This window comes from Takifugu rubripes, chromosome 6 (genome assembly GCF_901000725.2).
Source record: "Takifugu rubripes chromosome 6, fTakRub1.2, whole genome shotgun sequence".
NCBI lineage: Eukaryota > Metazoa > Chordata > Actinopteri > Tetraodontiformes > Tetraodontidae > Takifugu > Takifugu rubripes.
Genome location: NC_042290.1, coordinates 4,298,219 through 4,324,049, shown reverse-complemented (window position 1 = coordinate 4,324,049; position 25,831 = coordinate 4,298,219). Strand labels below are relative to the sequence as shown.

At 43.2% G+C, this 25,831-nt stretch overlaps 5 protein-coding genes across 14 annotated transcripts; 3 read left to right on the top strand and 2 right to left on the bottom strand.

Annotated features, from left to right (window-relative positions):
* The first annotated feature begins 1,409 nt into the window (after positions 1-1,409).
* Positions 1,410-5,730, top strand: il7r (interleukin 7 receptor). 3 transcript variants are annotated; one of them, XM_011617606.2, is made up of 8 exons: positions 1,410-1,611; positions 2,997-3,129; positions 3,205-3,356; positions 3,546-3,697; positions 3,784-3,952; positions 4,036-4,156; positions 4,227-4,299; positions 4,472-5,730. In XM_011617606.2, exons 1-8 carry the CDS (start codon positions 1,506-1,508, stop codon positions 4,871-4,873), a joined length of 1,308 nt encoding a protein of 435 aa, XP_011615908.2. In that variant the 5' UTR covers positions 1,410-1,505; the 3' UTR covers positions 4,874-5,730. The 3 variants fall into 3 exon arrangements, with proteins under 3 accessions (XP_011615908.2, XP_011615909.2, XP_011615907.2); XM_011617607.2 differs by having other exon boundaries at positions 1,411-1,611; positions 4,054-4,156; XM_011617605.2 differs by having other exon boundaries at positions 1,411-1,611; positions 3,784-3,973; positions 4,054-4,156.
* On the bottom strand, positions 5,727-9,340 carry capslb (calcyphosine-like b). Of its 6 annotated transcripts, none has more exons than XM_029837618.1 (6): positions 9,271-9,340; positions 7,889-8,027; positions 6,765-6,942; positions 6,472-6,681; positions 6,278-6,394; positions 5,727-5,937 (listed from the first exon to the last, which is right to left on the bottom strand). In XM_029837618.1, the coding sequence occupies exons 1-5, from the start codon at positions 9,275-9,277 to the stop codon at positions 6,293-6,295; spliced, it is 636 nt and encodes a 211-aa protein (XP_029693478.1). In that variant the 5' UTR covers positions 9,278-9,340; the 3' UTR covers positions 5,727-5,937; positions 6,278-6,292. The 6 variants fall into 6 exon arrangements, with proteins under 6 accessions (XP_029693478.1, XP_029693482.1, XP_029693480.1 ...); XM_029837622.1 differs by lacking the exon at positions 9,271-9,340 and adding an exon at positions 8,899-9,175; XM_029837620.1 differs by lacking the exon at positions 9,271-9,340 and adding an exon at positions 8,823-9,174.
* prkab1a (protein kinase, AMP-activated, beta 1 non-catalytic subunit, a) lies at positions 9,242-14,534 on the top strand. 3 transcript variants are annotated; one of them, XM_011617604.2, is made up of 9 exons: positions 9,277-9,372; positions 10,200-10,300; positions 10,694-10,876; positions 10,947-11,116; positions 11,216-11,309; positions 11,682-11,796; positions 11,893-12,026; positions 12,920-12,988; positions 13,670-14,534. In XM_011617604.2, the coding sequence occupies exons 3-9, from the start codon at positions 10,727-10,729 to the stop codon at positions 13,745-13,747; spliced, it is 810 nt and encodes a 269-aa protein (XP_011615906.2). In that variant the 5' UTR covers positions 9,277-9,372; positions 10,200-10,300; positions 10,694-10,726; the 3' UTR covers positions 13,748-14,534. The 3 variants fall into 3 exon arrangements, with proteins under 3 accessions (XP_003976671.2, XP_011615906.2, XP_029693477.1); XM_003976622.3 differs by lacking the exon at positions 10,200-10,300 and having other exon boundaries at positions 9,242-9,372; XM_029837617.1 differs by lacking the exon at positions 9,277-9,372 and having other exon boundaries at positions 9,379-10,300.
* A 1,414-nt stretch (positions 14,535-15,948) lies between these two features.
* Positions 15,949-16,871, top strand: LOC101078276 (phospholipase A2-like). Its single transcript, XM_003976624.3, has 4 exons — positions 15,949-16,104; positions 16,189-16,336; positions 16,415-16,548; positions 16,654-16,871. Exons 1-4 carry the CDS (start codon positions 15,999-16,001, stop codon positions 16,770-16,772), a joined length of 507 nt encoding a protein of 168 aa, XP_003976673.2. The 5' UTR covers positions 15,949-15,998; the 3' UTR covers positions 16,773-16,871.
* Positions 16,872-19,471: 2,600 nt separating this feature from the next.
* Positions 19,472-21,591, bottom strand: LOC105418331 (protein phosphatase 1 regulatory subunit 3C-B-like). Its single transcript, XM_011617603.2, has 3 exons — positions 21,386-21,591; positions 20,595-20,932; positions 19,472-20,512 (listed from the first exon to the last, which is right to left on the bottom strand). The coding sequence occupies exons 2-3, from the start codon at positions 20,606-20,608 to the stop codon at positions 19,612-19,614; spliced, it is 915 nt and encodes a 304-aa protein (XP_011615905.2). The 5' UTR covers positions 20,609-20,932; positions 21,386-21,591; the 3' UTR covers positions 19,472-19,611.
* Positions 21,592-25,831: the final 4,240 nt, after the last annotated feature.

Below are 25,831 nucleotides of genomic sequence, written 5' to 3'. Positions count from 1 at the left end.
TGCCAGAAACATCCCCCATGCTCTTGGCATCCTATTTTCTCACCACGACCCGTCGCCCCGCGGCTCAGGCCCACGGGTGGGTGCGAGCACCCCATGTCCCGGGTGCCACCGCTGCCTTCAGCACCCAGATCTGCTCCCTGAAGAGTGCAGGATGAGCAGGAAGCCGTGATCATGTGATCACTCAGGTTTATGCAACACCAAAAAAACAACAACAAAAAACAATAAAAAAAGGGCCCAGTGCATGAATGAACAAATTTGGATTTAGTTCTCAAACTGAAACTCCACTGAGATCTGTGCAAATCCGCCGGACCTTCTTCAGGAAACTGTCGACGTCTTATTTTGATGATTTTTTTTTTTGTTGAGCTCAGCGTTTGTGAGACCCGCTGGCCCGCTTGCACCTGAGAATCGACACATGTGTAAAGAGAGCAGCTGATGGACTCAGAGAGGAAGAAAAACAGCACCACCAGACCCACAAAGGCCACTGAGAGCGTAAACAGGCGCTCCAGGGCGCAGAAATGAAACCTAGTGACGGAAAATTGAAAACACCACAGACACAGTGGTCAGACGTTGGGACTGTTTTCTTCCTAACTGATTCTTGTGAATGGTTCAAGGGTCACCTTCTGACAAAGGGAGGTCCGAGGTAGCTCCACGAGCCCCATTTAGAAACAAAACTGATGACAAGTATGGAAGGGAAGTGGTTTGCAGGCTTGAGGTTCTGCTTCACGGTTGCTGTGTGACTGACACGACGAGGCGCGCGTCTCTTTTTGTCTGCTAGAGCTGGAGCTGCACCTTTGATGCACCGAAAGAAAAAAAAGTTCCTACGCCAACAGTTCTTGTAGGAGAGAGAGAGAGAAAAAAGTCATGCTTTGGCCACCACCGATTAGCTCTGTAGCTGCAGACAGCGACCCAGATGGGAAGGAGCTAAAAACCACTAAAGTAGGTTGAACAAAAGCAGCCACAGAGCTGCAGAAGCAGCAACTCTCATCGCTTTGACACTTTCCACTCCAACACATTTTTATTTTGCTGCTCAAAGTTCTCCTGCTCACTCGGAGCGCTGAGCTCTAGATGTCCTCTTAGTCTGAGCTAATGGACAGTGAACAGCAACACGCTAAGGCTCTTCTTGGCAACAACATCCTGAAGATAATAGATTTAGGCTTTTTCCCCATTAGTATTAAAATGACCCTTTTATTCAGCATCCATTGTTCTGTAACCATCTCAATGTTTTAACTAGTTGGGGAGATTTTCATACTTCAGTCTTTTTGCTTAGATCATCTGCAGGGCTTTTGTTTTCTCTTCTTTGCAGTCTCAAATGGGTTCAAGCATCAACACATCGAACTCTCTGTTTTCTGATTTACAGGACTTCCTGTGAGGAGCACCTCCTCCTTCTCCTCTGTAAACTCCTTCTTCCTCTCTGTGGGCCGGCTGTTGAGAAGCATTCTCAGCTGGTGAGCCGGTGCATAGGGTCGAGTGTATTAAGGACGTGGCTGTGATGAGACTGTGAGGAGATGCTGTCCAGCTGCAGGACCACTGCACTGCTGCTGCTGATGACGATGATGACAATCATCATGATGTCAACCCTAACGCAGGCTCAGAGTGGAGATGAAGAAATAGGTGAGAAGCTATTTTAGGAGACGTGCAGCGCTGGGGTTAAACACAAATGCCACATTCGGCTCCATACTGAGCGAATTATAAATGTTAGGGATTGTAAATTCTTCAGGTGCTCAACAAATCATGTTCAATTTTGAACTGATACATTTAAAAATAAGATCATAGCATCTTTTCATGTGATAATGTAGATAAATCAGTTTGGATTTCTTGTATTTTAACATAAACACAATTCACATTATGTTAACCTTGCTGTTTCAACAGTCATTAAGGGGTCTTAACAACAAATGTCAATCAATGTTGAACCACAAAAGGGCTCGATTTGTTAATTCACAGCCTTTCGGATATTTATCAATCGTCTTCATAGAGACATGCATGAAATAAGATCTTTCTGTCGAACCACAGCCTTTCCGACAGAGGGCGCTGTTCCCTTGGATTTAATTTGGCATTTGTTAAAGCCTTTTCAATAATTTACAAATATTAAAGATGTTAGAATCTTTTGGCAAGTGTCATGAGAAAAGTTGAAGATAAACAATGTCTATGCTCAATAAATGGATTTATACACTGTCAGTTCTGGTGCTTAGTTACTTAACTGATGATAAAAGTTTCTTTTTCTCTGAACTCAGATTTATATGATATAATTGGCACTGAATGTGTTACATCACCGTTTAGTATTATTAGTTGGCATATTTAAGGCTATCATTGCTACTATGAGATTAGATTTCAACACAACCTACTCAGACCAAAAATTGTTATCTCAGTGTCTTTGTTGAGATGATTGTCAACCAACACCCAAGATCGACGCACTGCGAGTGTTACTGTTACTGAAACCAGTTGCTATGGCTTCTCCATTCATCACTTTTGTTTCTGCCTAACCCGACCATTCTTCTGCCGACTCATTGCCTGTACACTCATCTGTAAACTCAAGTTATTTCCAAAGATGCACATTACGCATAAAGAAAGGCAACCCATTCACATATATCGCTGAAGACAGAACATCAAATTCATGAAAGAGCTTTCATTTATTTATATTCATTATTTTGAAGGATTTTGGCAACATAATGCTTTTTTCAAAACTTTTTCTAAAAAAAACTAATTACAGTGTCATTCCCCGACTGTGGCATCTGTGCGCATCGGGAGCATGGGGAATTTTGGGAAATGACTGATATTTGCATATGAAGGTGGCACTTGCTGGTGTCAAATGATTCTTCCAAAGACCTGTGATTATAGTGTGGTGTGCCAATTGTGACCCACGGCCCACAGGACGCTGACCACAACATGCAGTTATGCAAAATAAATGTATAAATAACTAATGTCATACAGCTCATCTGAAGCCAAATTATAAAATCAGCAATAAATGAAACGTATAAAAAACATGTACTTTTGTTCAGCCCCCAGGACCAGCTGCACCTCTCACATCACGACAGGCACATCCACCCTGACCTGTAACGTGGTGACAGATGACAACGACAGTGAGGATGATGAAGACGTGGAGGATGACTCCATAGAGGAAATGAAAGCATGGTGAGGCATTCGACGCTACGCTCATGTGCAGTCTTGGACGAATCGGCCAGTGATGCTCTGCTCCTTCGTCCACAGCTACTTCGAACTGACCAAGGAGGTAAAATGCTTGAATAGTTCCGGCAACACGCTCAACCTTAATGACCTCAGTCCTATCATCAATATCAATGTGACCTTGGGACTCAAGAGCGGACGCACCACGACAAAGGAGATTGACCTCAAGAAGATAGGTAAATCCCAGCTGTGAGCTCAGACTCGGATTCCAGTGTTTTCCAGAAAGACTTCCGGAGTCTTGCCTGCGACAAATTTCTGAACGCATGTTTTACTTCCTCTCTAATTTCACTCCAGATGCTCTGTTGTCCTCCTGGCTGCTCTGCTTTGGCACCTCTTTGTTGACCTGTGATTGTTGTTCTCTGCAGTCAAACCCAGAAGTCCTCAGGTGTGGAACGTCACCATTCACCGGGAGCCTTACGAGGCTGTCATCCACGTCCGGACTCCTTATGTGAAAGATTACCTGACAACAGAGAAACAACTTTTCCAGCTGTTCATCTGGAGCGCCACCCAACACATGGTAGCACAAAGAAATCGCTGCTGCTTCATTTGTTATATGGTCCTCTGAAGGGTATTCACCAGATTTCTCTCATTGTTTGATTGTAGATTCAAAACATTTCATTGTTAGACAAGATTGTGTTGAAGATCGGTGAGGCTCACCTGAAAAAAAACACAATGTATCAAGTCAAAGTGCGGTCAATACCACAAAAATACCTACAGGGGACTTGGAGCGAGTGGAGCAAACCATACAACTTCTCCACTCCCGCGGGTAAAAGTGAGTCAATCAACTATGCAGGTGATCAGATATTAGGATAATAACATTTATTAATAACATATATTAAAGATTATTTATTTAAGATTTATCTTTTCCCTCAGGAAAAATCCCAATCACAAACCTATGGGAGACATACCCACTCATCGTGTGCTTTGCGCTTATTTTGGTGGTGACATCCAGCGTCATTTTATCCTGGAGAAACAAGTGCGACGTCTCTGCCCATCTAATCTCAAAACACCAACTTGCAACAACCTCATATCTCTTTCTTTTGCAGGATTTTTACCTACATGTGGCCCACCATCCCTCATCCTAAAGGCACACTCGTGCAGAGCTGCAACCCAAACACAGTATGTCCCAGTATCTTCTCTTTAAAAAGATTCTTTGTGCATGTTTGTCCCCACTGATGGTGTCCTCTAGAGGCCATAACTGTTACAACTTGAGCTCTATTGAAAGCAATGAGGTGTGACAGTACTTTCACAGAGCATGACCATACATTAACTCTTATTTTTTCATTTGCAGGGTCTTTTATTGAATGTCAAACCTGACGTATTCAGCGTCCTCAAAGTTTACTCCATTCAGGAAACGGATGTGGGGCCAGATGACAAATCAGAACCTCTGGTTGCTGCTGACAAGGATCGGTCCTGCTTTCCCTGCTCTTCACAGAGCTCCGACTGCTCTGGGAGCGCCAACAGTGTCAGCACAGAAGACCTGGCACTCTCTGGGCTGCTGAGCAGGAGCTCTTTTGAGGAAGAGGACAGCCTCCAGAGCGCCGCTCGCCTGCCTGTTGAGCTACCTGGGATGCTTCAGCCAGTGTGTGACAGTGAGGAAAAGAGGAGTGTTTTTGGCACTGGCAAGCAGGAGGAGGCTTATGTCACAATGTCCAGTTTCTATCAGATTAACAAGTCTGTGCAGAAAGAGTGAGGGTCAAAGACCATTTTTTGAATGCTCTAACCTGGAGGACAGGACCTTTAAATGGCTGCACTGGGGACAGATTTATGACTAACAGTGAAAGTCTGTAGGCAGAAGTGCAAAGTTTACTTACATAACAAAGTCTGTTATGCAACTTATATCAGTCAACCAGAATGTATCTTAATCTTTCCTTATAAATATATATTTTTTACCATAAAAGACCATAAATGATATTAAATGACAAAACCCTACCCTTACCTCCCCCATAGACGACTACTGAGCGCAGAACTAATGACGATCCCAAATGACATCCCAGATGAACCCCTAAACAGAGTTCCAGAGGAATCAGGTGTCCCCAGAAGGCCTTTAAGCTGCACAAAAAAATACCATACCTGTCTAAATAATCACCAAATTGTACAAGAAACATGTCACCTATATCTATATATCTATATATATAAACTGCTCCTCCAAGCGTTTAACAGAAACAAGAGTCTGGCTGCCAGGCTCAGCAGTAAATGCCCAGTCCATGTTCCTCCACAGAACAGCAGCACTCAACCACTGCAAATGCCTTCGCGTGTGGCGCAGTGGCACGTTACTACAGCAACCCAAACCGTCTGTTTCTGCTTGACGAGACACCGCAGTTCAGCATTATGATATACGAGACACAAGACTTGAACCTCACAGCAACAGCTGAACGAGTTCCAAAGAATGTATGCTGCTTTCAATGCTTAGCCTAACATTGCGTTCCACCTCTGTACTGAACAGAATGGTTCTGCTATTTGAGCATAACTATGTGTAATTCTTTAAAACTGTTTTTTATTTTGAGCCGAGGATGCTGTATTTCATATAACCATAAAAAGTCAAAACAAGTGCCATGTCGTGTTTTAATTAAACCCAATTAACAGATGCGAATGTCAAAGTATACAATAACAGGACAAATGTTATATTAATAGTTGGTGAACAGTTTGTGTCCTTCAGAGCTTCCAGGCGTGCTTCATCATGATAATAAAGTACACATCGCTGTCAATAGAGGCACTGACCCCGCAATAATAGTTGACAAACTCCTCTTTGGTCACCTGGGGAAGACAGGAAATGAGAACGAATGAGCAATTTAGCAGTATTATTGTGAGGTGAAAATCGGAGAAAAAAGGGAAGGATTATCAGAAAACAGATGATTTCTGCAAATCGGAAAGTAGGTGTGACAGAAGAACCCTAAAAGTTTATTTGTAGAATGTGAAAGAGGCCATCAACCCGCTACGTATGAAGCCAGAGAAACATTAGCCACCACCAGACTACTGTCCTAATGAAATCTGCATATTGGACGGTTGTTCTAGTCCAATTATGGCTTCATTTTTCCATGGAAACCACACCAGATGCAGGCTTCTTTTGGCTTCTAAGTTTGCCGAGCTTGTTTACCAGAAAGACGCTTATTCACAGCTTCCAGGCGTTTCGCATCATCACAATAAAGTAGACATCAGTATCGATGGACGCGCTCACACCAGCGTAATAGTTCAGAAATTCCTCTTGGGTCACCTTCAGGGAGCGACAGCATCAACTGGTGTTCAGAGACGACAATAAGACAATCAGGCGGAACGCTGGGCGCCGGTTACCTTTCCGTCTTTGTCGTACGGACAGTCGAAGCTGTCCAAGAAGGTCCTGAAGACTTGATCCTCACTCCACTCGCCGTTCTGGTACTTTGGGTGGTACTTGGCGTTGTATACTCCCCTCAAGTCTTCGATGGTGATCACACCGTCACCTGTCTTATCCAGCTTCCGGAAGGCTTGCATCACCACCTCCTTCCTGGCTTTAGACATCTGCGGCTGCACACGGACAACAATGAGACAGTCAGACGCACAAACACCAGCGTCGGGGTGACCAGAGCAGCGAGCGGGCGAGCGCTCACCCTCAGAGCGATGAGGAACTCGTCAAAGTCGATGGCCCCGCTTCCATCGCGGTCGAAATGCTGGAAAACGGCCGTGGCCTCTTGTTTATCGATGGGGATGCCGTAATCGTTCAGACCCTTCAGAAACTCCTTCAGGTCCAGAGCGCGGTTGTTGTCATCATCCATTATTTTGAAAGTTCTGGAGAATAAACAAACAATCAGCCACAGTTTGATTTTGATGCCATTTTAGCATCTTAGTGTCAGCCCAGCTCATCATAAATATTAAATATAAATATTACTAAAATACAGCTGAGCCCTTCTGTGCTTTGAGGGCCTGCAGGATATTAAATATAATTCTAGGCACACTATAGAAAATATATCACTCTAATATGCCCTTTATGACACAAGATATGACACAAAAACATGATTAAGATTCATATTCCTGTATTTGACACAAATATTTAAATGAAAGACATTGAACAGTGTATTGATGTTTATCATAAATGTGTTATTATTGATCATTGATCACCATTATTGAACATGTGTTAATAACATGCATAGTGCTAGTGAACAGTAATGCATTCTAAAATTAAAGTACTCTGCCGTAAAAGCCACAGAATCGAAAAAATAGTCAAATACCATCTCTAAAGTATCGATGGAGTTACACAATCTGCGGTTGTGGTTGACGAGAAAAACAGCTTCCAGCCCAGCATCAACAAACAAAAGCCGCAAAATCAGCAACAACCCAATTATGAGACAAGGAAGCGGCACACATGGCAACATCCTGCCACTGCTGTGCTGCACAATGCACAGTTTAGTCACAAGAGGAAGATCATAAAGTCAGTGCACAACTGTCAACATTAAAACAAAAAACACCATAAAGAATCAACAGTTCATTGATGGTGTAATTTGCAGCAAGGTTTCTTCATGTGATGTCAGACTCAGATCAGATCTCACAGCTGATTGTTCCAAGTTAGAACTGAGGTGACGTCAGGGATCATGTGTGGGGGTTTCTGTCTGTACCCTGTAATAGGCACATTTCATTTGTTACTTAATGACCTTATCACCCTTTGAAGGGGGCTGTTGCACATGGATGCTGAAGCTCTTTGATGTGAGGAACCCTGGAGGGGGAGTGGAGCCCTCACCTGCTCAGACCTTTGATACCAGACGAACCTCGGAGCAGACACTGCAGACGGAGTCGCTCTACTGGGTCAGTGCACTCCGACAAGCGACGCTGGGCATTGGTTGCCATTTCCCGGTCGTGTCTTGCGGTCCCTGCCATCACTGACCACCACAGAGAAAAGGTTTTGTCAATAATAGGACTGTATTAACATTACTGAAACTTTCAACAAAATCATATCTTATTAGTTCAGGAAATAGATTTTGTAATGCAGAATTCTGAGTGTATAATAATATTTTTTAAGTATGGGACTTAAATGTCACATGCTCTATGTGATGGAGCTACTTATATGTCAGAGTAATACGTAAAATAAAGACTAATTTAGCAAAAACAGCTAATCAGTGCTATAGTTGAGGGTGCTCATGCTGGAAATAATTGAAATCTTCCAAATTCTTAAACTGAGGTCACTGTTAATCCATAAATTCAAGATGGTGCATGATATCCACCATTAGGAGAAATTAAGCATTTTGATGGTGAGGTAATTTGAAAACATGTGAACTTCATAAGAATGCAAATCATAACCACACAATAAACAGATATTTTAACATACATAATTACAAAGGACAACACTTCCCCCCTTTAACACCAGCAATTTATGAATCCAGCACTACAACATATTTAAACTAGCAATAATATAATATTAAAGTTGACTACAGTACATTCATGTATGTTGAACAACATCAATAATTGCGGACCTTTCTTCGGTTCAATTCTCCATGGTTAAAGCGGAATTTAGGTTATTTCTAGGTTATTTCTTGCCTCAGGTGTTCGCACAGGTAATCTAAAAGCTCGTGGAAGCTGGAGATCTTAGAGAACAAAAACCAATTAATATAACAACTATATAACTAAGAATCATTCATGGAGTATATTATATAATAAACGATCTTATTGCCACTCACCGACACTTTAAAGTCTTTATCTTAGATAATAGATAATAACAACCAGGAAGTTTGACAACAGACGATCCGCGGTTACCGTGGAGACACCAGATTCTTTGTTGTGATTGGCTGTTCAACTCTCAGAAGGACTTCGCCGAGCTAGCTCCTCAACTCCTCCGGGGTATTTTAATTAGCAAGTCGGTTATTGTAATTTCAGCGTTTTTCATGTATTCATTTACGATTAACTGTAACTCCGACGAACGCTTTTTCCATTCAACGCTCCACTTTGACTACTGCTCCCATCTGGTGTTGACATAATGGAATTACAGCTAGTGTTGGCTCGAATACTCTTGGATTATAAGGGATAACATTTCTAGAGATTCCGTTAATAGATTACCTTGTATTGACTGAAAATAAAATAAAAAATTGTTTAAGAAAATGGCAATTTCGCAAGCGAAGGAAAACTTACTGCGCATGTGTGAAAAGGGGGCTGGTTTGTTTATCAACGTTGTTTTTCACCCCCTCGGAGTACAGTCATTCATGGGGTAGGAGATAGACGCCAACATTTGAGGTAGAAAAAAAATGCAACCCTTTTATCTCGTTATACTGGACGTCCATTGTTTAAATCGTTTTTCCCATACATAGTAATAATCTATCCCTGCGGGGCCAGTAGCCCGGCGGCTGCACAACATTGCTACTAGCTGCTGCTAACATTAGCTTTATTGCTCTACACTGTAACGCTGTTTTAGCTAAATTAACTCTGGTTTGACAGCGTCATTAAGAGCGTTGTACTGATGAAATCACGGCTCCCGTATTTTCAGAGTTTGCGTTTATATTTTTAAAAGTGTGTTAATCCTACCACGACAACCCGTTATCTTAGCATTGGGAAGACACTACCTCATACTAATACTATGTTAACAGAGTGTTGACCTAAACATTGACTGTCACTTTTGTGGTAGTAATATCACTTCGTGCAGTGTGTGTGTTGATACATCTGTATTTATTACATAAAACATGAATTCTGCCAACCACAGATGCGCATGCAGCAGATATAAATATTATAAATAGGTGATTCATGAAAGGAGCAGTATGTAAGCATGTGGCCACACCTGGTACTGCAAGCACAATCAAACTACTGTGGCGTTTGGTATCCCTCCGCCTCATCCGCAGAGTAGAGGTTGCCAGGTTGTATGCCAGATCCAGCAAGAACACATTTGACCAATGTTCCGTCTTAATTACATTTCATATTGCCATAGAGCTGAGGTAATGTTGGAACCTTTTCCACAGTGTTTCAGATTTATGCCCAAAAGGCTAGCTTTAATAATACGTTGCCAATGTTAGCAATGTTAATTCGCCGTTTTTCAAAACAACTTATATGAACATGCATAACGTTATTAGACTGTAGAAAATGTCTGAAACGGCAACCTGGATGCCAAACCGCTACTGACTTCCTGATTGGTTGATGGCAGAGGGCGGAGCTACAGACCCAAACACAAAATGTAAACATATACACACACACACACACACACACACACACACACACACACACATTTATATATGCTGTTATACATTTTCAATACATAATACATTTCTCACATACTACTTTAACCTGTTATATCATAATGTGCTGGTGATTTTTTTAAAAGTGGGTTTTAAGATTCAAACTGTGGATTTATTTAATGCACTGCTTGAGTAATGTAATTATTTGAGTCCCCAGTAAAAAGAAATAAGGATCAGTTTGATTTTCATGCATTAACTTATTGTTTTTTTAGTATCATAAATATGATCACATGTATGAAAAGGTCTTGTCACATGAATACCTGACCCAAATGTATGAGTTTAGGCAAATGTTCTTCCAAGTTTAGAACATCATTTTTGCTGTTCTCTTACAGAAACCTTGTACCGGCCTACAAGAGAGCTAAATCATGGGGAACACCAGCAGTGAGAGGGCTGCTATTGGTCATGGGGAGAAGGCCCAACGACGAGACAGCCGAGGAACAAAGGAGGGCGAGAGGCCTAAAATCCTTATGGACAGTCCTGAGGATGCAGATATTTTTCACAGTGATGACATAAAGGTAAAATGATGTAAAATGAATGTTACTAATTTTTGTATATAACGAAGTAAGAATGTTCTGTTTGTGTCAGGCTCCTCTGGGAAAAGAAGAGTTTCTGGAATGGCAGCAAGACTTGGAAGTCGATGAAAAGGCACCAATGTTAGACCGACCAACGGTCTTTCGTTGGACTGGAGAGTGCAAGGAGGTTTATCTCTCTGGATCCTTCAATAACTGGGCCAACAAGATTCCCCTGATCAGAAGGTTCAGAGCCTTCTTAAAAAAAATAAAAATTTAAGGTTATTTAACAGTTGAAGGAATTCACTCCACTCATGTGAGCCTTTCTTATGCCATTTATTATAGTCAGAACACCTTTGTGGCCATTGTTGATCTACCTGAAGGGGAGCATCAGTACAAGTTTTATGTGGACGGCCAGTGGACCCACGATCCTGCAGAGGTCAGCTCATATCCTCATACTCGTGATTCTGAAGACAGCTGTGATATTATAACCCAGTTTCCCTGTATGTTGGTTTTAGAAGTGGTAGCTGCTGCTAGGCAGGTCTCAGTAAATCCATGAACGAACCCCAAATAGCGTGGGATTATGTCTGTTGCTGGCTTCATTGTTATTCCCAGCTGCAGTTGGAAACCTGTGACTCATGCAGAAATGTTCAGACAGATATGTGTCAGATATGTGGTATTGTCGTGTTTGTCTTCCCACCCACCCCTTAAAATGCAATGATTATGTTATGTTTGTATAGATGTGTATAAACTGAAAGGAGCTAATTATGAAATCTGACATTTGATGACTGTTTTTGTGTTGCCCCCACAGCCAGTTGTCACCAGTCAAATGGGGACGGTCAATAACATCATCCAGGTGAAGAAAACTGACTTTGAGGTGTTCGATGCTCTCATGGTTGACTCGCAGAAATGCTCCGACGTGTCAGGTGAGTGTCAGACCAGTGTAAGATTGCGATTATATTAGTTTGTCTCATACGCACTGTGCCACCCACGCTTGGATTTCTTCTCCTTTATCTTATCAGACCTCTCCAGCTCTCCCCCTGGGCCGTATCACCAGGAGGCCTATGTTCCTAAACAGGAGGAGAAGTTCAAATCACCACCCATACTCCCACCTCATCTGTTACAGGTCATCCTCAACAAAGACACTGGAATATCTGTAAGTTTCTCTATTTATCCTCTTTATTTTGTCTGCAAATGTAAACTCGCTGCCCACTTTATCAGGTCCATCTTGCTAGTGAAAGAGTTTATTTTGCCTTCAGAAGTGCATTAATTCTTCCTGACATACTGTCAACAAGGTGTTGGAAACATTCCTCAGAGAATTGGCTCCATGGTATCATGATAGCTCCATACAGCTGCAGGTTTGTCAGCTCGTATCCATGATGTGAATCTCCCTTTCCACCAGATCCCAAAGGTGATCTATTGGATTAAGGTGACTGTGGAGGCCACTGGAGTACAGTGATCTCATTTTCATGTTCCAGAAACCAGTTGAGATGATCTGAGCTTTGTGATAAGGTGCATTATCCTGGGGGAAGTAGCCATCAGAGGCTGGTCCACGGTGGTCATAAAGGGTCGGCCATGGTCACCAACAGTACTCAGGAAGGCTACAGCATTTAAATAATGTCCAGTTGGTTTTATGGGGCCCACAATGTGCCAACAAAACACCCCCCACATGTTGCACATTCCACGTGTTGTGTGCTCAGCAATGCCGTTCTTCATCCTGTGGTTGTAACGAGAGGTTATTTGAGTTACTGTTGCCTTCTATCATCTGAACCAGTCTGCCCATTTTCCTCTCACGTCTCACATCAAAAAGGCCTTTTTGTCCACACGACTGCTGCTCACTGGATATTTTCTCAGCTCCACATACGTAAACACATAGTGTGTGAGTTGTGGCCATGTGATTTGTGTTAAGTGTTTTTATCAGGTGGACCTAATAAAGTGGCCGGTGAGTGTATTTCATGGATGACACTTGCGCTGCAATAAGCCTCTAGGTGGCAAAAATCAATGCATAAACACAAAAATGGTCATGACCTGGTTTCATTTTGTGTCCAGTGTGACCCTGCGTTGCTCCCAGAGCCCAACCACGTGATGCTGAACCACCTGTATGCCCTCTCCATTAAGGTAAGCTATCAAGCCAAGTCAAACATATCAGAAGGATAGCTTTCTGTTTGTTTTACCTGTTTTAACCGCTGTGGGCGGGTGGGGAAAAATCTCTGGCGGTGACTAATCTTTCTGTAATAGCATTCCTAATAATAGACAGTGTGAAGCAAAACAGCTGTGAGCAAACAGGACCTGAAGTGTGTGTCACAATGATAATGCTCCACCAATATGGGAGTTGAAGGAGAGGTTATTTCCCCCTTTCCAAAGCAGTATCAGGAAGAACAAACATATATAGCAATATACACAAAGAGGGACTAAATCTGGTAGAAAAGTAGGGAAAAAATTAACCCATATCAAAGTGGCTGGGCAGGTGTGAGAGGTGCAAGTCTGGACTGTTTTTCTCTTGATTAATATCCACGTCAACATTGCTAGGCTGCATTTTGGGGTTTAAATGTGGGGCTCACAGGGTCACATACAGTAAATACATTAGATGGTGTGCAAAATAAAGCATCCTTCTAAAGTGGACTTAACATATTTTGACTACCAACTCAGACTTTGTGTTCAAAGTCGGTTTCTGTGAACCTCCACTGTTTGAAACAAAGTTTATTGTTTATATGTATAAAGATGAGGCTGAGAAATTGGGCTGTTAACACCTTAGCGCTGTTCTCAACTTCCTCTTGTTCTGTTCTCTGTTTCCCTCAGGATGGAGTGATGGTGCTCAGCGCGACCCATCGGTACAAGAAGAAATATGTCACCACTTTGCTGTATAAACCCATCTGAAAGGATTTTTTTTATACCAGAGAATCGACAGACAAGTTCAGGTGCTCGGGAGGTCCATCTGTGACTGTCGGGACTCTTAATCACCTGGATGAGAAGATAAAGGCAAACTAGGAACTAGCACAACTTATTCCCTTGGTCTGCCCTTATTTATTCACCAGTTAGTAGCTTTTCTTATTCACAGAGAGCTGATCCATACAGATCTAAATGGCTGGGAATGATGGAAAAGTATCAGTGAGAAAGCAAAGTTGCCATAGAGGAGAATACAGGCGGCCAGGAAGGAAACATGCACTGCTATAGTTCTCCACTGTTTATTTCTAGGCTTTAAACATCTTATTTAAACATAACAATACAAACCTCTAATGTATTTAGTGACCACTTTTGTGTCGTTTAAACATAGTACTGTTGATCGCGACCATTCCACTTTGATCTTTTTGGTTTAGGTTATGTATAAATGTAGAAACTGCTTCACTTTAGTTTGCACTAAATTGAGTAATTTATCTGTCACTGTGTGAAGAAACACATAAAATAACTCTAATTTAATCTTATTTAATATTTTATTTATAGTCTCCTGACAGAGTTTGTAGGATTAAACTGTTTTTTTGTGGTTTATGTTGCAGAGAGCAGCAATCTCTGCAAACATGTTTACCTTTTAATGATAAAGGTCGGTAATATGAAAATGCTGGACTTTGACTGACGTTATGATCTTATATCAGTTTATGGTTGAACCCTTTGTGCATATTTTCCATATCAAGAGTCATTTGTATTAAAGATCAACGTTGTTCATCCACATGCTGTTCATGTCGTCTGTACCCCTATCAGGAAAACCGACCCGGAGCACAAACAAAGGTCCAGTTTATTCTCTTGAATGATCAATTCAATCAAAGAATATTAAAGCACTGAACACTTCTGCAGGCACAATGACCCAAGCTCCCACCAGGGGGACGATCGGTACTGAACCAGCTCAATCAAGATGGACCAACTCTAAACACCAACATCGGCCCTATCAGTTGCACAATTATTTTTCCTGCTTAATGGTGGCAAAAGCTTACATGCTTTATTTATTCTGCAATCAACACCATTATTTGATTCATTATTTGATTGAATTATGTTTGCAGTTTAGATGAAGCGCATTAAATGGGACATATTGCTCTATTTTATGAGTCCTTTCCCCTAACCCAATTCAAAACATCTTATTTGTGTCTAAAAATCACAAATCAGGACTTCTTTATCCCACTTCACACTTCCTGGAACTGTCTTCAATTTATGTGACTTCCTGAGTTTCACACATGTCTGGACGTGTGGCGAGATCTATCAGATCACTGGTTTGGGTTCGACCATTGCTCGCAGGGTTACTCTGGCACAAGGGTGTATGATTGTCAAGAGAATAAACAGAACATACCATGTTTGCACATAAAATGGCGGCTAGGGCTGGCGACACCTGGGATGTGTTATTGCTCTATTGTTCGATTCGGTAGCGATGACAGGGTGTAAAAGAGTTCCAGGTGGCGAGTATTACATGCAACTACTGGGATAAAGAGAAATGTGAAGAAAAAGAACCTTCTTTTTTAAGTCGCTTAAAGAAATAATGGCTACATATTATTGATGCAGCTGCTTGCCTGACTTTATGAGGGAGAAACAAAGCATTAAGACCCTCATAAATAAATCTTTAGACAATATACAAACAAAATGAAGGCTTGCGTTATTAAAATAATGAGGTTAGCATGGCGTAAGGATATTAAAATATTGAATCCTGGCAGTAAATGAGTCAACTTTGATGATTATTTGATAAAAATAGCCTTTTGTTGCGTACTCCAAGTGTCATAATTGACCTTGCATTCCGTTCCCATCTGCTGCTGCAGTGCAACGCCAATAAAGCTGAATCTCATCTAATCTAATCTGCACTGTGCTCATCTTCTGCTATGGTGAGACTCAAAAGGTGTCCTTATCCATTTTTGCGTCAGGGGTATTAGTCCTATCGCCTGGCAGATTAGAAGGTGTGATACCGATCTCTGTTGCCGGGATACACCGCTGTTTTCTCTGCATCTTCTGAAGACGCAGAACATACAGATTTACGTCCAAGGTCGTTTTTTTTGTTATGTTTTCAGCCCCTCTGTTCCTCAAGGTCACCATAATCTCCGCAGAACCGAAGCTCCAGGTACAGGTGAGTTCACGGAGAGTGCGTGTGCACTTTGGAGCGTGTGTGAAGACGTGTAGTGTGAACAGCTGACAGTGCCGTACCAAAGTCCCACACATGATATATAAAGATGTTGAGGTGGGCAGTGGGCACTGCCTCCTGACATTCCCCAGGATGAATACCCTCCAGATTGTGTTCCTCGTGGCTGCAAGCCTCTCCGTCGGTGAGGGAAACATCCCAAATTCGGGAAACATCCCTTAAAGAAGTGCATCTTTCTGACTCCAGCTGCTTCTTTCCCTGCTTTCAGGTCAGTCGCTGGACTACCTGGCCCTCCACCAGTTCAGGAAGATGATCTTGTGTGTGAAGCCCGACAGCTGGCCCGCCTTAGACTACGCCGACTATGGCTGCTACTGCGGATACGGAGGCTCCGGCACTCCTGTGGATGATCTGGACAGGTCAGTACTTCAGTGCGGAGATTCCTGGTCATGCAGCTGTGCAGCCTGTCTCAAAGGTGTGGTGTAATGACTGTTTAGGTGCTGCCAAGTGCACGACCAGTGTTACAGCGACGCCATGCAGCATCCCGAGTGCTGGCCCATCCTGGACAACCCCTACACCGAACTTTACGACTACAGCTGCGATGAGGCTAACAAGAAGGTCACCTGTGGCAGTGAGTATATCTCCAATGGTTCAGATTTGGCATTTCGACACAGACGAAGGGGCTGACAAGCTCGATGGTGTTGGCGTTTGTGATGGTGGCGTTTATCCTCTTCAGGCAAGAACAATGTATGCGAGATGTTCATCTGCGAGTGCGACCGCAAGGCGGCAGAATGCTTTGGCAGGTCACCATGGATTCCCGAACACGAGCACCTGCCCAGCGAGAACTGCCAGTAAACATCCCCACATCCATCGCTGCATATGTACAATTCTATTGGACGTGTGCTTGCGCCTGTTGTGACAGTACCAATAAAGTTGTGGCATCCTTGATTTTAATCGCCTTATACTCAGTAATTTATCCTTTGTATAATTCAGTTTGTCTCATTTAATTGAACTCATTTAAATTGTTCTCTTTTGTTGGCGTATTTATATATTAAATCTGCAAAAACCTAGATTGCTTTTTTGCTAAATGCACAATGCACACACACACACACACACACACACACACACACACACACACACCCACACACAGACACACACACACACACACACACACACACAATTTCCAAACCCTTAAAAAGCCCTTTCAAGTTGTGGGGGTAATAGCCAACATGGTCCCACTTCCAAAAGTGTCCTGAATTTGCCAGTAGAATGTGTATCTTTGTGCTCAGTGTGCAGGAATACAAAGAAACACACACACACATGCACGCGCGCGCCAGAGAGGGAGCAAGGCATTTGAGACGATTTGACAACAGAATAAAACAAATGGGACTGCTGCGGTGGAGCATATTTCATCCGGCCACCTTCGCCCCCAGCAGCTCAGCCCGCGATCACAGCTGCGCCTTGCCGGATCACTCCTCGGGCCACTGTAAACATCAACACTATGAGCACCAGCAGATGGTCACTGGCTGCTCGCCATCAGTCAGCTGTGACTGGGGGAAATAAAGGGAAAATGACAGAGGCAGAGAGGAAACGTCTTACACAGTTTGGAGTTTACTGCAGCTGTCCTCAATGCTTATATAAAACATAAAGTACTGCAAACCCCAGCGTCCTAGTCCTTTCTTAAACCTCTCTTTGTCCCCCAAATGCTCTACATCATGCAGACTGTGTATTTTTCTCAGCTCAAAATACACCCCTGAGCTGAAGGAGCGGAACTCATAAAGTTCAAAAATCAATCGGGCTCAGACGTCCGCTGTGTTGCACGCTGTGACTTGCACGGGGAGGAAGTAGCACCTGCGCCGTCTTGCACATACACTGCTTACAGCATTATTATGTTCAAAGGTGCATGTGTTTTCTTTGCAGTCTCACCTTCAGACACCCATCTGAGCAGCGCCTGAACCGAAAATAATCGCAGCGATAAAACCCTTTAAAGAGGCCAAGGTTTGAGATCTTCCTGAGCACGCCTGATGACAAGATAGCAAATGCTGGTTAATTGTGGAGCGGTGGTCGGGCCGGGACAGCTGGATCTAAGCTCGGTTTTTTTTGCCAGTTGCAGAAGGAACCCTCCCAAAAACTTTTCATTTTCAAAACTCTGAAACCAAGCAAGAACCCACCAGAATCGACCCACACGACAAGACCGGTTGCCATCATGAGAACGATTTCTCTTTGTTTCCAGTCAAACTTGTTGTTAGGTCTCCTCCTCGTCCTCCAGAACTGCAAGTGTGTTTACACGGCTTTGTTATGGATACGGCATAATTAATTTTCCATTGCGCAAAACTACTTTGTTTCATCTGGGATGAAAACAGAGGCATAAATCTTGCGATGCGATCTGTTGCCCATGTGCTTCTGCCAAAACTGGAATGGGGAGAGTTATTCCCTTTGGCTAAGGTGAGTATAGTGGTTAAACATGTTGATGGCTCACATGTTGGGAGAAATCCAAACAGAAATTCAGGGGTTGATGAAGGAGGAGCGAAACGAGGGGGAAGACGGGAGCGACTCTGCTCATAAAGACTCCAACCCTGCATGTCTCACTTGCAACGACTTCAACCGGGAGCATTTGTTGCATGCAGGGGAGTGTCCCCAGCAGGCAGGCTCTCACCTTCTCACTGTCGGCTTCAGTCACGTACGCCTGTTTCTGCACTCGCAATGTGTCACGTCTGTGTAGACGCTCAGAAGGTTTCAGGAATGAAATCATGACTCATGTTCACACCCTCCTTTTGCAGCCATTGTATCTTCAGTTCGGGTAAAAGAAACAATAACGAACTGAAATTACCTGAAGTCCCTTTTTGCTGTATAGTTATATGCTCAATTCATTTCAAGGACACTCACTGAGCGGAGCTATGAACGTTAAGTTATTTGGCATTAAATGTACCCTAATTTGTCTCGTCTTGTCTTCTGAACTGTTTTATCCCTTTTGAGGCCACAGGGAGGGTATACAGGGTCCTGGGTCCTGGACGAGTTGGCATTTCATTGCAGGGAGCGTTTGTGGGTTCGGTACCTTGCTCAAGGGTATCTCGGCAGTGCCCTAAAAGTGTTCTGGCACCTTCCCCTACTACCAGAACACATCCTATGTTTGCACTGGGGCTTGAACCAAGACCCCTCTCAGTCCCCAACAGACGGAGCTACCACCTGATCCTAATTTGATTGCGTGTATTTGTGGAGTGACTTAAAAATTTCTTTAACTTTGGTAAAGAAAACATTAACACTGACATCATCACAGGGCTAAGGTTATAACAAAATACTTGTATTAAAAACAAGCATTGTTCTATTACAATTAGATGTCGGATGCATGAAAGGTCAACAGTGTACCGGGTGTGTGTGTCAAACCCATCACGGGTGAAGCTGGTTTGGCCGAATGCAAAAGGATAAAATACTAAAAGGTGCAATGCTCATGACCACAGGTGAGGCCCCATCATTTATGAACATCTACTCTTAACTAAAATGGCTAAAGATAAGATTTATACTCATACTAATATAATTGAAATGAATGTCAAACATCATAATTGAAGCATAGGTATATTAAATATTGTACAATCAATGAAGGGAAAAAAAATACATTTTTGCACAGACTTCAAGGATAAAACCAATATTTATCTGACAATCCTCAACTTTATTTTGAATTTCTTAATAAATGGATTTATATATAAAGATTTTGGAGCTCAGAGGAAGGCCATAATGGGGGCCGTTGCTTTAAAGATGTCCGGCGCCACAGGTTAACCTGGCTTTGTCTCACATGTGATCCATCTTTGTCCAGGTGCACACTATAGTTATTACCCCTGTTGTTGTCCCACTGAGGCGTTGAACCAGGTCCAGCTGTGCAGAACACAAAGAACTCTGCCCTCTGTTTCGGGTCGATGTTCTTTGGCAAACACAAGTCGAACGCGTAAACGTCTACGGCGGGAGGTTGCTGCAGCAGGAACATGCAGGGAAAGTCGCGATAGCTCCGCCAAGAGTCAAAGGTCAACCGGATCCACACGGTCTTTTTAACACTGTCGTGGGAGACACACACTTTCCCAATCAATGAGTTCTCAGAAATGTCACAGCTTTCCAGCTGGATGGGCATTTCCTGATGTGCAAGGTATGCCTTAAAGTCCAAAAATGGCTGCGCAAGACCCACCCTTAATCTGTAGTGCTGCTGCTTGTTTGAGGTTGACTGCTGATCCTGTGGGAGTGTGTGGAGAACATGTGTGTCAGCGGGGGTCTTCATCAAAGGAGAGTCGAAGGAAGCGGACTCAGGGGTAAACACATGCACGGCGGCGAGAGCCAATCCCTTAGTGTCTGCAAACATCACGCGCTTCTTGCTGAGTCCGAGTCCGATCCTGCGGAAACAGCTCCTTGGCCTCAAGGGCACGTTAGAAGGAGGCGCAAGAGGGGAAAATAAGGAGTGAAGACCCTCGTTTGGCTTGTGCTGCGTGGCGTTCGGAGCAGGCGGGGACACCAGCTGGTAGAGTGACTGACGTCGACTGAGGCTCAGGCACATGGCGAGGTCAACTGGTGTCACGACGGGCTGCGAGTGACCCCCGAAAGCATGGAGAACCCTGCAAAAGTGGAAAAATGATAGAGTTTTATGGCTGTTCTAGCCAGTTTCCACTGTGAGCATCGTAGCGAACAAAAGCCGACCTTGGACAACTCATTTCCCAGCAGTTTTTAACAGCAGAAACCTATTGGATGGAGCAGAATTCAGTCTCAAACAAAACCCTTCAGCATGCCTGTAACACGTCCTTGCTTGGAAATGCAAAAGAAAAAAAAAAAAACAGCGCCAGAAGGACGAGGGATTGAGCGGGATGATTCTGCTGTGTCCCTGCGCGCTCTTTAACTCTTATGTGTTGCCTTTGCAGAGGAGGCTGAACGCGACACAACGGTTTCAGGTGGGCGGAGGGCAGCCAATGAGGAGGAAGCTTCCTCTTTCAGGCTCCAAATAGTCCAAAACGTCTCTGTGAGTCAGCAGGCATTCCAACCTAGACAAATTAAATTAAGTATGAGTACTGTTTATCCAAGACAATACCAACAATGAGTTATTATGCATTTATTTCATATATAAAATCACATACCATACAATAAACAGCATATTTCGCATTATTTAATGTTAACAATAAAATTTCTCTTGGATGTACAGTTTTAATGCAAGGATCGTTCAAGAGCATAAGATAATCTTTTGAGAATTGAGCTTTCAGAAGCTCAGCAATGCTCAAACATCAAAAGTGCACCAGCTAATTTGTTGACATGGCAAAAAGAAAGTTGCTTGATTATGGGTGGACCTTTTTAACCCCACATAATTAACTGTGATCTTAGGCCAACACAGGTCACACGCAACTGTAAATATTAGCATGGGAACCGTCTGACATTCCACCGATCCAGACACTCCTGGGTGAGGTCACATATTTAAACAATGAGTAAGGCTCTATGCACACCTGTTGCCACTATCCCTGCGATCTGGTCCGGCTGATCTGCCTCATCCCTCATGGAGGTCGCTCAGCTCCTGCAGGCGTCTGGTTCATGGAGGTTTTCCCCAGATTTGTATTATTCCAGACTTTTCAAAGCATGCAACCCTTTCAAGGACAACCAGGAAGTGCAGTGGTGCCAGTCAAACATGAGCTGCAGCCTGCAAGGCCTTACTGGAAACTGCTGGAACATACAGGAAAGATGGTGAATTGAGATATTGTCAAATCCTGTTAGAAGAAAAGTGAAAGAGTCTTACCTCTGAGTAGCTCTGCCAGTGTGTACTTGTCATTATTACACGTGAGGCGGAAAGTCATTAACTGCAACTGCACACGTGCACACGCCTGTGAACCTGGGAAAGAGAAATTCAATTCAACTGTATCTACAGTATACAGCATCTGTTGCAATCAAAGATTTTCAGTAGGTGCTTCTCTGAAAGAGACCCCCTGAAAGTCACTTTTAACGGGAGGAAACCTTGAGCAGGACCGGGCTCATGGCAGAGGTGGAGAAGTGGGTTGATGCAGGGAGAAAAGCAGCCAGGAAGTAGAGAAGGGTGAAAATAATGTCATCAAAACTTAGACTAAAATGAAGAGACTTCTATGTCAATCCATTTATTAATAATACCTTTCATATTTGAATTGTATTATGCTGCAAGGCCTCAAGTCATGTTAAATAATTCCATGTTTTAGACAGGCTGAGCTTCAGCAGAGCAACACTATCCTTGTGGCAAGAATGTGTTTTATAAAAGTTTAAAAGGGAATTTACATCATGAGTATGATTCAATCCAACGATGTCTAGTAAGAAAAGTGCTGCCTTCACTGACAGTCCGGAATACCAAACATCACTCAGTCCTAAAAATCAATAACATTAGGTTATTCTTTGAAATAAACAAACAACCCTCCCCCCAGAAATATTCCCTACATGTGTTTTATATTTACATTGACTTTCTTTTTAGCACAGAAGCTGTTCATGCTCTGGGTATCATGTCTCAGTTTCACACTGCTTGATTTCTTAAGAGCATTGTTTCTGAGCCCGTGGCCATATTATGTTTTCACCAGACCAAAGAAACCTCTGCCCCGAACCCTCAGGCAACTCCGGCTTTTAACGCTTTTAGGTTGCTCCTAGTTCTCTCGGTGGCCTGCATTACTGGTCTCTGGAATGGTCACTGAGTTTGCGACACATTCTTCCCACATCTTTATTATTGTTTGAGCTGAACTTCAAGTCTGGACATGAAACCGAAATAGTTGATGAATGGGGATTCTTTTGCCCTCAGACACGTCTGGTGCTCTCGGGTGATCTTCACTTTTATGCCGTCAGTCTCCTCCTATTTGAAGAACATATTTTGTGAGCTCATGTCTAGAATCTAGAGTGTGTGTGTCACAATGTCTAAACTATTTTATTCGTGCTTCCATATGGATGAATCACATGTTTGCACGATTTAGTGTCAGAGAAAGTGCTGCTAAACCCATTAAGCTATAAAGCCTGAGCTCAGGTAGACTCATTCAGTTTGCACCATTAATCAGGAGCTTTTATAGCAGCTGCCCCAGTCGTCTGTCTGTCCTTCTCAATCGGCGCTTTGTCATCCACATGTGAACCCAAGTGGATGTGAACCGTGTGTTTATTGGCCGTTGAGCGGTACAGCGGTCTTCCCAGCAGCCGCGCAGTCTGTCCGACCCGTGAACTCGCCTTCACTAATTGCCACTAATGTGTGTCTGAGGCGCGCAGAGAGCTGTTTGTTCTAATCCAACGGGGAGAGGTCTGGGGTTAGCTTGTTTGTGCTAGCGACAAAATGAATTAGCCACTGATTTGCATGCCCTGAAAGGCGTTTCAGTAGTTGATATGCAAAACTCTTTGCTCATGAAGGCGGTAATCATCGCACTGGGCTTAATCAGCTGAAAGAAAGGAAGGAATTAAAGTGCGTTATTGACCGATGAGCACCCAAGAACCATCAGAGGATCTTCCATCATCACCAGAAGCTTCATATTTATGGCTGTATTTATTGCTTCATTTAATATTTATTTCCTCTTATCTGGCCTGCGTGATTTAACGTCTGATGTGCTCGCGCCTGAGGAAAGCGCACTGGCCCGCGGCACTTTTCGAGCCTCACTGTGAACCTTGCTGATGGGATGGCCCTGCAGTCCGTACATACAGTAGATGCCGGACTTTCAGGATCAATCCCAGAATGCACAGCTGCAACAGTAAATGTTAATACCTCTGCAGTGCTTCCAGTGTAGGTAAATGTAACATGTCAAGCTTCTAATATGCTCACCATTATGCATCCTGACAGGCACAATTATCAGATTATTATCTGTGCAACTACAGACACAGACTTCCTGTAATGTGAAGCTTCACAAACTTGTTCAGCTGATTCACTCCTGTAAGTGAGACTTGTTATTCCTTCTTCCTCTGCATGGGGAACTGTGGTGAGGCGTAACCCATTAACATGTGCCATATATGCTCATTTATTTAACATTTCTACATCCTTGTCTTCATGTTGAGTTTCATTTACTAGCTGGGATGTTTGCTACCTGCTTGTGTGATTTCGTAGCACAGCTTGGCTCAGTCTAAAAACTGCAGATCTCAATCACCACCAGTATTCCCATGGCCCAGTCCCCACCAAATTTCCAGCATTGCTCAACCAAGTATGCAGGATGCCAACAGAAAAAGTGACTAGAAGTGATAAGGGAACAGTTAAGTACAGCTACAGTATGTTGTTAGCAATCTCAGTTTCATTTTGAATAAAGGTATTGAGTAATTCCTAACTGTACCCTTATAACTTAATAAAATACCATCAGCTGTATGTTCTGATTCTTCAGAACACAGAAAATAAAGAAGAGCAAACACCAAGCAATCATATTTGGGCATAATAATCGAACAATTATATTGTCTTCATCCATTTATTGCCTGGAACTCTTTTGAGGTCCTCTCTAAGAAACAAACAGATGTAATTGCTGTACTACTGTGTTCAGTTTTGCTTTCATCGGCGGAGCTGATCATTCACCGCTTTAACCCCATCAAATTGATTTAGGTCCTGAAATGACCTCAAACACGCTGCGCAAATAGCGCGAACAGCGCCCCCCTGTGGAAAATAAAAGAAGTACGTCTGTCCACCGAGAAGGAAGGAACCACCAGATTAATTAAAAACCTGCATTTTATATACACACCTTATTGCGACCAAAAAAGAGAGAAAGAAATCTCTTCAATGCAACGAACTTTGAAACGTTGGGAACAAATCGAGCCGTAAGACCAAGGTTACTGGTTTTGTCGCTGCCTGAAAAGACATTTCAGTCCTTCAACAGTTCCCATATCTACAGCCTTGCTCCTCCTCTCCCCTCGATTCATTTACCCTGAACTGAAGACAAATCAATTGCGAGTCATTTCTCTGTGTGTTCTTTTGTGTGAATGTCTTGCCCTTGAACACACACAAGCAGATCCTCACGTTTAATTTCATTCCTTGCCTTGTCTCCCTGAAGAATCTGGTGAGTCGGTCCCACATTGGTGTTGTCACGCTTTTAAGGCTTGATTGATTGGATGTTATTTTCTTTAAAAGCCAAATGTCTGCACACTTTGTGAGTGGATGGACGGGAATTATGCCTCGCCTTAATATGGCAACATGTCTGACAGGAAACAAGAAATGACACTTTCTTCCAGGCAACGTCGGTGTCTGGGTCTGCAACTTCAGGAAAAGTTGTCACGCTGTGATGTGTTTTACCTAAAAGCAAAATTCTTTTTGAGTCTCTGGAAGCCGATTTTTAACTCTGCGCTGACTTGAAATGCAATCAATGTCTTCCTGGAGGTTAGGAGATCCAAAAACGAAGACATGATGTGATGGCATTGTCACAGGAATGTAAAGCTTTGTGGTAATCATCACTGTCTGACAGATACAACCTTCCTCTGACAGGTTACACTCGGCAGACTGAATAAAACATCGAAAGCCAGCGTGAACGTCAGTCATTATCTGAGGAGCCGAGGGGGGATCTGAACTCCTGGCTTAATGCAATATCTAAGTGTCTTTTTCTGAGCTATTAGCGTAATTTAGTTCTGAGTTATGTGGCTGCCTCCATGGGGCCGTGCCTGCTGCCATGTTTACCCCCACAGGCTACAGTCCAAGGCTCTTGGAAAGCCAGAGATAAGGTCTGCCGTAGGTTTGGCTCCTACCTTTGGCCAGATGTCCTTAGCTTGACTCAAGTCAGCAGCAGGGGACATTTGCATCCAATTGTTTAGCTGGTTTCTCGCCTCTCTGTGACGTGGTCGAGGATCGCATTCAGGGATCAGAATGTACATTTGCCAGCAGCACACCGATGTGTGAAACCCTATATTAGACATGGCACCAACAGGAGGAGGAAGCAGCACCGCCGATGACGCCAAAGGAGACTAAACAGAACGACTTTGAGATTCAGGCCTGCACGTGCAGCCTA

What these genes read in the sequence shown, in the direction of transcription:
- il7r (XM_011617605.2), top strand. Translation starts at nt 1,506, where the DNA reads ATGCTGTCCAGCTGCAGGACCACTGCACTGCTGCTGCTGATGACGATG. An exon ending in TGAGTCAATCAACTATGCAG is followed by an intron (nt 3,974 to 4,053) that starts GTGATCAGATAT and finishes CTTTTCCCTCAG; the next exon opens with GAAAAATCCCAATCACAAAC. An exon ending in AGAGCTGCAACCCAAACACA is followed by an intron (nt 4,300 to 4,471) that starts GTATGTCCCAGT and finishes TTTCATTTGCAG; the next exon opens with GGTCTTTTATTGAATGTCAA.
- capslb (XM_029837618.1), bottom strand. An exon ending in GGTATCAAAGGTCTGAGCAG is followed by an intron (nt 6,943 to 7,888) that starts GTGAGGGCTCCA and finishes TTTATTCTCCAG; the next exon opens with AACTTTCAAAATAATGGATG. An exon ending in AGTTCCTCATCGCTCTGAGG is followed by an intron (nt 6,682 to 6,764) that starts GTGAGCGCTCGC and finishes GTCCGTGTGCAG; the next exon opens with CCGCAGATGTCTAAAGCCAG.
- prkab1a (XM_003976622.3), top strand. Translation starts at nt 10,727, where the DNA reads ATGGGGAACACCAGCAGTGAGAGGGCTGCTATTGGTCATGGGGAGAAG. An exon ending in TTCACAGTGATGACATAAAG is followed by an intron (nt 10,877 to 10,946) that starts GTAAAATGATGT and finishes TGTTTGTGTCAG; the next exon opens with GCTCCTCTGGGAAAAGAAGA. An exon ending in GAAATGCTCCGACGTGTCAG is followed by an intron (nt 11,797 to 11,892) that starts GTGAGTGTCAGA and finishes TTATCTTATCAG; the next exon opens with ACCTCTCCAGCTCTCCCCCT.
- LOC101078276 (XM_003976624.3), top strand. Translation starts at nt 15,999, where the DNA reads ATGATATATAAAGATGTTGAGGTGGGCAGTGGGCACTGCCTCCTGACA. An exon ending in CCTGTGGATGATCTGGACAG is followed by an intron (nt 16,337 to 16,414) that starts GTCAGTACTTCA and finishes ATGACTGTTTAG; the next exon opens with GTGCTGCCAAGTGCACGACC. An exon ending in CAAGAAGGTCACCTGTGGCA is followed by an intron (nt 16,549 to 16,653) that starts GTGAGTATATCT and finishes TATCCTCTTCAG; the next exon opens with GCAAGAACAATGTATGCGAG.